Source organism: Rhipicephalus sanguineus, chromosome 1 (genome assembly GCF_013339695.2).
Source record: "Rhipicephalus sanguineus isolate Rsan-2018 chromosome 1, BIME_Rsan_1.4, whole genome shotgun sequence".
In the NCBI taxonomy this organism is placed as follows: domain Eukaryota; kingdom Metazoa; phylum Arthropoda; class Arachnida; order Ixodida; family Ixodidae; genus Rhipicephalus; species Rhipicephalus sanguineus.
In genome coordinates this window covers 221,423,931-221,436,278 of record NC_051176.1, presented here as the reverse complement: position 1 = coordinate 221,436,278, position 12,348 = coordinate 221,423,931, and the positions used below count along the sequence as shown (strand labels likewise).

The 12,348-nt window shown below is 42.5% G+C and overlaps 1 protein-coding gene across 2 annotated transcripts in view; it reads left to right on the top strand.

The window, feature by feature from the left end:
• The window catches only part of LOC119372697 (membrane-bound transcription factor site-1 protease), a 62,346-nt gene extending 58,897 nt beyond the window's left edge, over nt 1-3,449 (top strand). For both annotated transcript variants that reach the window (XM_037643152.2, XM_049419707.1), the window contains one exon: nt 3,065-3,449. In XM_037643152.2, the coding sequence (XP_037499080.1) occupies nt 3,065-3,328 (264 nt within the window). In that variant the 3' untranslated portion in view covers nt 3,329-3,449. The remainder of the gene's footprint in view (nt 1-3,064) is intronic.
• The last annotated feature ends 8,899 nt before the right edge of the window (nt 3,450-12,348 follow it).

The following is a 12,348-nucleotide window of genomic DNA, read 5'->3' as shown; positions in this document are numbered from 1 at the left end:
CGCATGCAAAATAATGAGACACACAAAAAAGCACTGGATTGCAGCTGCAGGTACATTACTGAGACACTTGTTTAACAAATGCATGGCATATGTAAATGCTCGTGCTGTGAAGGCTACTATGCAAAAACAATAAAACTGAAGATAACTTTCCTCTTGTGCGTGACCAGGACAGCAATCAAATGCCCAGTAAGCATGCTTTTTTTTTGTGCAACTGAGAGGCAGCTAATAGATGCATTGTTTCACTTGTCATTTTCTTTTACATCCAAGTGTTTTCCTTGGTATAGCTTATTACATTCCCTATTCAACTGAGTTTTTGTCGGTGTGTTTGAATGGCCACAATCTCTACAGTGAAAAGCCAGATGGCCTGAATATTTTTGTGTAGTTGTAATTGGGTGCTGTTAGTCCCATGTTGAGGCATTGTCTGTTTTTCACAGTGCACTTGTGTTTCTCAAGTGTGCTGTTTTAACGAGTAAGGTTTTTACTTGTTCACAATGCCTCTTCAGGCTGTACTATATTAAAATGTGGCATCCTCTTTACTTTGACAGTTTGGTTCATGTTTTTATAGCTGAGGTCCACAAGGTATAAGCTTTAAGGTGAAAAATTAACAAGGAGTAAATCTGAGCTTTACATACAGCGCTTTTGTACACCTACTATGCCACTTCATTTTACTATAAATATTGTAATATTGTAACCTGCTTTCTGAAAGTAGTGTTTTTCATTGTTTGTATTCTAACCACCAAATGAATTGATGAGGCAGAGATTCATAGTATGAGAGAAACACTCTTTTAAATTAAAAGCTACTCTTTTAAAATCTTTCTGGCATAACAGAAAGCTATCCTTTCCCACACGTGATACTGTTTGCCTCACTAAGAGCATTTAATGACTTGACAAAATGCAATCAAGTTATCAGGGATAGGTCCCCATCATGTATACTTTTTAATCATACAAAAGTTTTTTATAAATTTCAGGTAAATTTAGCATTGCAATCAGTAGCAAAGAACATGAGATAAACTGTTCCATCTGTATATCCAAAAGTAAACGATCATGAATTGCTTTGAGGATCAAGCATTGCATGCCTTCTTTGTAGGGATGGGTGTGTTGGCACTTTTTTTATCCTCTTGTTTTTAGATGGTGTTAAAACATCACATTGAAAACCAGCCTCCTATTCTGTACGGAAGTGTATCATGTGTTAAGTTATCAGGTATCACATTCTGTGATAATATTTACTGTATTAGTGTTTTCTAATAAAAATTTATCTTATCCACTTGTGCAGCTATCGCATACCTGCACTAAATGTGGGCTCCATATTCTGGCAAATCATGTAGAATTACTCCTAGAGGGCTATGGAAGGAACATTGAACATGGGTACTGCAGAAGTGTTACACTGCAATTTTTGATGCTTATCTTTTTCTAAACTAGGCAGTTGATTCCTCTTTACAGGCAGTGATAAACAGCAATGTAAAATGTGGTGTAGCACCAACATAACAAAACATTGTTTCAGTGTAAAGTTTGGGAGACAATAAGAAAGTAACAATAAAGAATGTATGAAACACTTTTTACAGTTTGAACAGTGATGAGACAAGGTATGGTAACTTTGCTTGAAAAGTCTAAACATTTTGCCCATACTTTGAAAATATTGGGAATCCCACCACGCTGCTATGGAGGCTTGCCTTTTAAAACTGTCCTGTAAGCTGCCCATCCTTTCAGCCTTGCTTATTCATACAAAATGTGGTTCTGCATTTCGGCTTACGGCAGAAATATAAAAATCTTTTCAAGGCTAGTTTCACAGTGCCAGCAGCTTAGCATCCTGACATTCATCTTTCTTTATCTTAGGAACTTTATTTTATGAATTCTTATGAAACTGCGGATGTATTTTCATTTTGGCTCATGTACTTTATCTGCAGCATATGATACAGTGTGCAGTGTGTTGTCATTTAACCAATGCTATGTAAGGGTTATCAATCTTGCATACCTGTTTTAAGAAGATTGATGTGTGTTGGTGATATGTCATGTTTTCATTTCATAAAACCTTACTTCATTACACAGTTATCTCAATGATATGCTTTGTTGCATTGATTGATATAAGGAACTACTTCAGCAGATAAGTTCAAGTTAAACAACCTTTCAAGAAAACCATTATACGTACGTGTAATGACATTGCATCATCTGGTGCTTAGCTGTTAAATTTTCATATTTATTGTCATTGCTGTGGGTTTGGCACGTAAAGCCCCATAATTTAATTTTTTTATTGTCTTCATCAATTGTCTTTGACAGGCATAGACTGGTGTACCTTGTGACTTTAAATCACTCTAGAATTGTGCCCCGTCTTATAGTATGTAGTGCGGTTTGTTAGTGCTGTGTAATTACTGTTGTGCAGCATTGTGGGTGTGTTTTTACTGTGAATGAAAGCTCTTGTAGAGGCTCTGTGAACATTATAGCTGTACAAGTGAATATTTTGTAATCAATTAGTGACAAAATTCTTATAATAGCAGCTACCTGTCGGTGTTTTTTTTTTTCACCTTCTATCTCGCTGTGTTGGCTCGAATTTGACTAGCAGCTTTGACATGGAAAATGAGCCTTTGTGATTTTCTTTGGTCAGAAATGCATGTGATATTTATTGAGACCTTAATTTGTTGCATATTTAGCGCCTTCATTTCTCACTATAGAAATATATACAGTCCAATCATCCATGGAGTACTGTGCTATATGTATGCATGGTAGGGTTCGCAAGTTATCACTGTTAACTGTATTGCGACGAAGTACACTGAAGTGCCTTGCTCATTGTTGTCCATCTTGAAGACTTTGATTTTGTTGAGCTTCACTCATGTGCAGTGTGTCTGCGATTTCTAGTACTTCATCAGGTTGAGCCATAATATTATGCAAGTGGTGGTGGAGATTCTTTAGCCCCTGTGTGGAAAAGGTTAGGCCAGCTGCCTGCTGCCTTCATCTAGGCAGCTGGAGTACTTGCTGACTAACCCACTCTGGAGGACTAACAAGAAGACTCTGAGTGAGGGTGTGACCTTAACGCCATCTGGGCCCGACAACTCTGTCGTGTCTTCTGCAGGTGGTTTCAGAGGACAGTGTGGCAAAAGACAGTGAGCCATTTTTGTGGAAAGATGGCGGTGTGGTGCGAGACCTGGTTGAAGCTGCTGAAAATGGCCATCACCGTATTGACTGGTCCTCCATGCCTCAAAGTTTCCGCCGCATCTCTGATCAACATGAAGCAGGACGCATGACACCGGGTGTGGCCATTGATGATGACACAGTCAATCATGTTCATGTTGAGGTTCATGTTAGTGTGAACTTGCACCAACATATTGAACTGTGACAACATGGTTATTTATGAACGCTAGTGTATATATATTAACAATACATTGTGTGCATTCTGCGAAACTTTGTACATCTGGAAAAGGCCCACTCTGAGAAAATAAAAATCTGTTTTTTCTTTATGCAGTGTATGTTTTCTTTTTTTCATTTGTATATTAGCAGGCCTTTTGTGTGTGTATAAGTAGTATGGTCGCACACTTGAAATAATTATGCTTTCATGACGTCTACAGCACAGCATAGTGCTACTTCTCCAGTGAAAATTTGGTTTGTTGTGGTTCTGCAGGGGTTAAAAGTAAGTTAAAATATCTGTATAGGCTCCATCGGCTGTTTTGAAGCGGATGCTGTATTTACGTTAGTACCACGCCCCATGCAGTTATAGCTACTGACAGGGGGCCATTATTTGACGTCGCCAAAGTAGTGATGCACATGGCTGTACTCGTTGTCGTGACAACATGCATGGCATGGCATGGCATGGCAGCCATGGGGCACCTTTTTCTCCCTCTTGCTTTTTATTTTGGCGAGCTCATTTCCTTCACCTCCCTTCTCTCCACCTTGTACGTCAACACCCGCTATCCAGGCCACGTCACACGCCTGCGTTTCTTTAAAGGGGCCCTGCAACACTTTTTCAGCATGGTCAGAAAACTCTGCCTTTCAGTAGTCGAGGCTCCTGAGAACACGTGAGCCAAGCATTGTAGCGCAGCACCCGGCCTGAGATTTATAATACTCAGTCAGCTAATAATTGCTTCCTCTTCTCTCGACGAATGATTCTATTTACTCAAAATCACTGTGTCATTGACTCAAGTTCCACGCCATTGGCTGATTTGAACATGGTGCGCTCGGTAGTTACTGCGGCTGCTGCGGAAGGCCGCCACATGCCCGTGCGTGCGTGCTATCGCACTGAAAGTACGCCGCGCGTTTGAAGAAAAAAAAGTGCTAATGGTCACGAGGCGGGCATGACATACCTTCTTCCCTCATGCCATCCCTCCCTGCTTAGCTTCCAGCGCTTTCGTCAGGTTGAGACAAGAGAGAAAGCAATTACAGCGTGCGACAAATCTTTGTAACTCCGCTCGTACTGAATGGATTCTAAAAATGTTTGCGGTGGTTGATTCATGAGACAATAAGCTCATTTAGTGAAGCCATTCCATGGCTACTTGGAAAAGTGTTGCAGGGCCCCTTTAAGGTGAAAGCCTTAAGGACACAGGGTAGGGTAACATCTTTTTTTTTTAAATCGAAATTTGGTTGTTTGCTTGTTTGGAATGATAAGGCCTTCCTTAACAATATCCAGTGCCCCACACATTTTTGCACGTTTTGATTGAGCCAAAAGGACCAGGTTTTCGAGGCCAACTGATGAGCAGCCAAGCCCCCTTTTCTCAGATCATGCACAAGCTGAGCTTTCTGCCTCAAGTGAGCTTTTGAAAAATCAAAACTGGTAGTTTCTCTGAGCTTAGCAGGTTTATAACAAAATATTCCGGCACATGACGCAGTTTTTCTTTAATGCGCGTGTCATTTACAGAATCCACTTGCCTTGTGTGTGTGTGAGACCCGTATGGAGACGGGGTTCTGCGCATTTATTTTGAGTTCAGTTGCACCTTTGTTGATTTTGTTGCGGCGGCAAAAGATATTCTCATGTTGACAAATCAAACTGTTTAGAAAGCGCAGTATTATTGGAAATCGACACGCTTCGGCTACTAACAGAAACACGACCGAGAGCGCTCGTGTGAGCACTTCATCAAGTAAGCTTTAATTGTCCTCATTCTGCGTCTCCGCAAGAACAAAATGTTACCTGTGGTGACAATGGCTATTTATGTGGATCTTCTACAAACCGTGATACGAGTAACTGTGTCTGCACAGAATGTGGAGGAACCGTGGCACTCGTAGAGAACAAAATGGATCGTGTTCCTTGGGATTGAAAGCCTCAGAACTGCGACCTTTGGAACCATTCTAACTTTCAAAAAGGCCTGCATGGCTTGAGTAAACTTTCTCAAGGCCATTTGGCATATCACCGAGGCGCAACACTGCGATGTGGTTGGGTGAGATCGACCGCCATCAAAAGTATTTGTTCAATAGAGACACAGAAGATATTACAAAACAAGCCAGGAAACCAAGAAAACAAGCAAAGCAAAAAGCTGATAAGTGTGATGACTATATGGCACGTTGCTATTAATCAAATTGTTCAGTACATCTTCTTTTTGAACAAAACATGAAATAAACTTGTTTCTCCTCTTTAAAGGGACTCTAAAGAGAAAAACTATTTTTGGCGTATTAGTAAATTACAGTTTCACAATACCGAAAACACCACTCTTACTGCTAGAAGGTGCTTGAAAAAGTGAGAAAACGCGTGGAAAGGAAATGTGGGTGGCGACGCCACACTAAAATTCCTGCACCAAACGCCGTGACGTCATAGATTTTGACGGCGTCTACTACGTCATATGTTGTTCCTAATCGGTAAAAATGAAGTACATCATCCTCTAAGGGGCCATAGACTTAACATACCAAGTTTTGGGAAATTTTGTTGAGTCAAATGTCACCAAAATACGAAAAATACACTTTGAAAATCCGTGACGTCATGCGCGGAGATGTCGGCGCGAAATTTAAAAATGAAACTTTTACCTTGATTTTTTGGTCTATTAATCAACATATGATAGTGAAATTAACGACATTAGAGTTCTCAGAGTACAATTTATCAATCTAAACTGATTCATTGTTTCTCTTTAGTGTCCCTTTAACTATAAATATCTCGAAATCAATTTTTTTTTGTACATTTGCCCCATTATCAAAACAACTTGTGAAATCAGAAGACTGATTTTTAACCAGAATAAACCAAACATCAATACAAAGCTACTGAACTAGATTGGTTTACGTATGCAGAATAATTTTCATTTTTTTGGCAGTTTTATTTTAAAAATAATAACAAAAACTACCTGCTTTGCTAAAAAAATTGGAAAAATGTCAGCACTTGAAATACAATTGTAATTCTAGTTCCATTGCAATAAGAGACACTGACGAATAAAATGAAACAAGCCTGGACGCTTCACCTAGAGCAGTCTCTGAGAAAATGGGTCTTAAAGAAGCCTTAAAGGGGTCATGAACCACTTTTCGAAGTAATGATCTAATCACCTCAGTATCGGAGTTTACTGCCTCCCGAATCGATTGCCGCAAAAATTTCTCGAATCCGTCAAGAATCGGCGGAGTTACGGGGGTTTGGTGCACGCTCCCAGCGCTTTCTCTCTTTTCTCGTGCCGACGAGCGCACTGGAAGCTAGACAGGGAGGGATGGCACGTGGGAAAGAAGTTACGTCAGCGTGCGTCATGAAACGCGATCGCTCTCCCGCTGTGATTCGCTTGCGCGAAGGCAGCTACCGTGTACTGAGGAGTGCGGCACCGGCAAGTGGCGACACACCGCGGCAAGAAGCGCATCTGATCCGAACGCCGCTCTCGATTTACGTCGGCTATCGGCCAATAAGCATGCTATCTATGTCTCTTGCGACGTAAACTGGCAGATCCGCGACGTCAACGTGTAGACGCCCCGCCCACCGACGAGAGTGAGAACCGGCCTCTGTTTGAAAAGAGAGTGCCTGGGGAAACGGCAACTTCATGCTCCGCTTGTGGCCTTTACGTGGCGCGCACGGCTGTAATATTTGGCAGAGCATTTCATAGCCGTGTCAGCTTTCCGGAGGATGTATTTTTTCAACAAGCCCAAGGGGTGCTTCATGACCCCTTTAAAATACATGGGAGGTATAGGGCCTACTCTGTGCCCTTAAATGTCTATTTCAAGGTCATGTTGAGGTCCAAAACAAATATTCCAACAAAAAAAAAAAGAAGTGAGCACGTCAGCTACATGTGTACTTCATTCACCTCATCTTTGCGGCATTCATGTGAGAAAAAAAATTAAAACACACGTGAACGCGTGAGCTGCAAGCCTGCTTGTTCAGTGGCATCTTTGCGATGTTCGTGTGAGCAAAAAAAAATCACAGCATATCCAGGAAGTAAATGATGATGAATCCGGTAAACCATGAATCCTCTCTACATCTGCTCAATCATCATCATATAAAGAAGTGACACAAGAGTTGTTGTGGTGTGATTGTATATACATATTATATACACAAAGTTTATAATTTACATATCGATGCACTATATACACAAATTTACATATTGATGCAGTATATACATTTTGTTCAAGAGCTTATTTACGGATCACATAAGATTGGGGGAACGTTTTCCTTTTAGTATAATGGCTTCTTCTGCTTCACGGGCTCTCGGCTCGGGGTCCGCTTGTGTTTGCGCCCGCTTCGCTGCGGGCTTGCGGCCTCATGCCACCTCCGGGTCCACTTGTCGACGAGCCCGTTTAGTAGCGGTAGCAAAGTTTTTTTTTTCTTTTTTTCAAGTGCACGATTCAAGGGTGCGTGGTCCGCTCTCGGCAGAGCACGTGCCCTTGAATCAACGGAGGGCACAGCTGCACCTCTAGCGGGAGTAATGAGAACTAGCATACACGGCAGGAGGGAACAAAAGACAACACCCCAGCAAAAGCATCATGCTCCTAAAATGAAAATTCAGGCGATGCTTAGAACTTTATAAGAATGTGAAGGCGAAAGCCTACTTGGACCTTCTCTTGATCTGCTGTTCAACTTTCTGCTGATGTGCTGAAATCTATGATGCACGGCAACTACTAATAGAGGCATGTGTATCGATTTTTTGCATTTCACCATAAGGAATGTGTAAAAGCGATTAAGTATACTTGATGCTACTTCACAGATCATATGGTAATGCTTGTGAGTGTGAATACCAAGCACTTGCTTGGAGTTGCTGGGGGTGGTGTATGCACTTGTGCTGTGAATCAAGTGGACAATGATATGTCGTTTGAAGTGTATGTGGAAGATGTGTGCAATGGTGATTGAAGTGTGTACTGGGAGAGTTGGATCTCATAGAGCAGGGGTCTCAAGCACTCGGCAGGCGGGCCATATGCTGCCCGCAGACGTTTTTTTCGCGGCCCACGGCTTCACAAGGAATAAAATGTTCAGAAGGACGGAATGCTGGGCGCACCACTGTTCTAGGTAAGAATAAAATGTTTGTGACCTTGCTAAATGGTACTCGCATTATTTACTTGCCTATTGCACTTTGTTCGGTTAAGCTACAAAGGCGGCATTGTGTGCTAGTGTTTTTTTTTTTTCGCTCGTGAGGCACCCCATGAGGTCATGGGGTGTTCTTCGTGAGGCATCCCATGCGGACACCCATCAAGGCTTGAACGGGTGCCCGTCGAAGCCTTGATTTCGGTCACTGTGTGTTGAAGCATAACCACGAAACAAAATCTCTTTCATAATTGGAGTCCAGATTTGAGTCATTCTAGAGATCAGTATTGATATGGCACCAAATCCCCTTCAGCAATTATCCATATATCAAATGCACTCTTTCAGTACACCCCCCCCCCCCCCACCCTCTGCTTTAATTTCCTTCATTGTCCCGGCCCTTGGGGAACTAAATTTCGTGACTGCGGCCCGCAAGCCAAGGTGAGTTTGATACGAGACCCCTGCCATAGAGTATTATTCAAGTTGCAATTAACCCTTTGCAGTCCATTGTCGGGCCCCTCCCAACAAAAATACATGGCTGCAGCGGTCCGTTGTCAGGCACTGCTGGACAAGCTCTTTCATGGTTGATTCACACACGTGTTTTCTCACTGCATTATGCCCAATCTTTTAAAAGAGTAGGTAAACTTCTTTTACTAGAGCTTTGCTTTTTTTAGTTTTGGACCGAAACAGATGAAAGGTGGGGAAGGTTTCGGACCATGAAGGGTTAAACAGTTCATTTAGTATGGTCCGAGTTCATTGCAACTTAATAAAAAGAAAGTGGTTTGAGAGCTTACATACACAATTTAATGTAAGTGATCGTAGTACAGCATCGGTTTGACATGACTCTGGCAGAAGGTAAGTGATACTTGAAAGTTCTCCAGACGTTTGTATAACAGTACATAAATGTAAGTACATAAATACGGTGTATGATGGTCAACGGGAAGTTCTTCGGAAGCCTAACAGGAGGTTTAGCTAAATTTCCACATGAAGTCTGACAGAAATACTGTCACAAAGTTTGACAGGACATCAACTCTAAGTGGAACATAAACTTCAACTGTACATCAGCAGAGTGTTCATCACAAAGTTCAGCACATCAGCAGAAAGTTCAACAATACATAAACAGAAGGCACTAGTAGGCTTTTGCCTTCACATTCTTAGAAAGTATGAAGCAGCCCCCCAATGTTTTTTTTTTGTACAGCTGTCAGCGTGCTTAATATGAACGCTCTGTAGCCTGGCCTAGACCAGCTTCGAAATGCTCGAATATTCGCACATGCCTAAGCCATGAAGTGCCTTGGTGAAAAGTAAAGAGTGGTACATACATGGATGTTGCTCTACTAGCTTAAAAATGTTTTCACTGGGTCTGGATCGAAAGTTCTTGAATATACCCTTGGATTTTTGTCTCTCAAACTTGTGTGAATCCTGACTCGTGACATAGGGAAAGCTTTCCTAGATTAAAGCAACTGCAGTTGCTCAAAAAAAATGTTCTCCTATTTAACATGATATGTCTGCAGCTTCTCCTGGCATGTTGCAATGTTGGCAGCAAGAATGCACGATTAGCGAGTACCACGACACATCATTGGATGTTAGAAAAGCAGCAAGCGATGAATTGGAATGGAATGGCCTAAATAATATACATGAAGAGAATAATAATAATAATATCTGGGGTTTAACGTCCCAAAACCACGATATGATTATGAGAGACGCCGTAGTGGAGGGCTCCGGAAATTTCGACCACCTGGGGTTCTTTAACGTGCGCCTAAATCTAAGTACACGGGCCTGAAACATTTTCGCCTCCATCGAAAATGCAGCCGTCGCGGCCGGGATTCGATCCCGCGACCTTCGGGTCAGCAGCCGAGCGCCATAACCACTAGACCACCGTGGCGGGGTACATGAAGAGAAGGAGATGCGGGAATGTAGGAAAGGTGTATATTCAAAACCCCTCCCCCCTCACTTGTGCACATGAACTGTCACTTCCTGTGTCAGTTTATATTGTGCACTGTGGATTGCATGCAAAATTGTATATTGAAGTAGCAAGCGTGACGGTAATATTTTTTTCCGGACGTTTTTTTTATGACAGAAGCCAATTGGTAATCATTGTTGTGAGTTAGCTTTCGTGATACCCTGCTCTGCATAACTGCATTGCATTCGTGTTCGACATGTACAGTCGTGCTCAATATGACTTTCAACACGGGGGCGCGTGGCCTCATGAGTTCAAAGATTGCGCATGCCTTCAACTTGTTTTCATTTCAGTAACTAGATGATATTTTCTCATTTGGAATCATCCCCGAGTGCAAGCACAGCGTTTAGTCACGGAAATAAGGGCTAAGGGAAGCCATGGGCAGTCTTCGAACTCGTGAGGCCATGCGCGCCCGTGTTGCAAGTCATATTGAGCGCAACTGTACGTGTCATTTGGCAGCAAGGCTCTCATGGCACGGAATTTTGTAGACGATATGCCAGGGTGCGTTTCTTTTTTTTTCTCTTAAGGACTCCAAAGAGTTGCTGCTTTAGCTTGCTTGAGAAGATGTTGCAGATTTCTGCTTCATAATCTTTCAAAATTATATTGCAGTTGACTCCCTCACCCCTCGTGCATATGCTGAAGAATGTGAAGCTGGCTTCCTTGTTGACGATGCTCTGTAGGAGGGTCAAGGTCTTTAACAGCGAAGCTGTTTCAGTTTGAGTTCTTTACAGTAGCTGGCGACCGCTCAAAACTCGGCGTAGCTGTGCAAAGCGAAGTGGTAGCATAGCATAGCCACGTATAGTATGGTATATAGGGTGTGGGAAATGGAAGTGAGGGTGAGGAGGGGAAAGAGCATAGCATAGTCGTATAGTATAACTAGGGGTGGTAAAGGGAAGTCATGGCGAGAAGGAGGCAATGGAGGAGAGGGTAAAGCATAGCATAGCCATGTATTGTACAATATAGCAAGAAGGTGGGAAAGGGAAGTGATGGTGAGGAGGAGGCAGAGGGTAAAGCGTAGCATAGCCATGCGTAGTATAGTATAGCAAGGGGTGAGAAGTGAAAGTGAGAAAGATCGAGGGAAACGAGGAGGGGAAAGCCAACAGCTCTGCTGTTTCCTCAATCTTCGCACCACTATAGTGTATGGCTGCCCCAATTATTTAGCAGTATGCCTTTTGATGTTTCGTCTTTTTGACTGGCCAGCATAGCCATTAATGAACGGGGTTAACTCTGAGAGAACTCCGCATTTAGTTCATGGAATGAGGTCGACATGGAATTAAAGAGGCCTTGCAACACTTTTTGAACATGGTCAGAAAATGCTGCCAATCAGTAGTGGAGGCTCCTCCGTACATGTGAGTCAAACATTTTAGCGCATCACGCAGCAGAACATTTACAACTATGTTTCAAAGTCAACTTGAATTTATTAGTCGCCCTTCTCTCGACAAATTATGCGTCATAAGCTCGGACACGCCCATTGGCTGACATGAGCATCGTGAACTGCATAGTTATCGAGGCCGCCGCGTAGTGTCTGTGTTTCTTTTTCTTTGTGTGTGTGTGTGTGTGTGTGTGTGTGTGTGTGTGTGTGTGTGTGTGTGTGTATGTGCGTGCGTGCGTGCGTGCGTGCATGCGCGTGCGTGCGTGTGTGTGTGTGTGTGTGTGCGTGTGTGTGTGTGTGTGTGTGTGTGTGTGTGACTAAAGATCTCAAACTGGTGATCATTGGTTATTTCTTATTTCCGGCTTCTAGCGCTAGAATCTTTCAACAGCCTTGAAGACCGTCAACTGTCTCCGAGCATGCTCCGAGTCCTCAGAGTTTCACGTAACGCAGTTGTTGAGGCAATGGATAATACAAAGTGAGCAATATCATAGCAAATTCGAGGAGGAAGGAGAGAGCAAAATATTTCTGCAACGTTGAACTTAAAAAAAAAAAAAGATTATGGTTTCGGTTTTGATTTTGCTGGGACGAAACAGGAAGTCGAGACAAGACAAGTAGTGACAAAGATTGAGT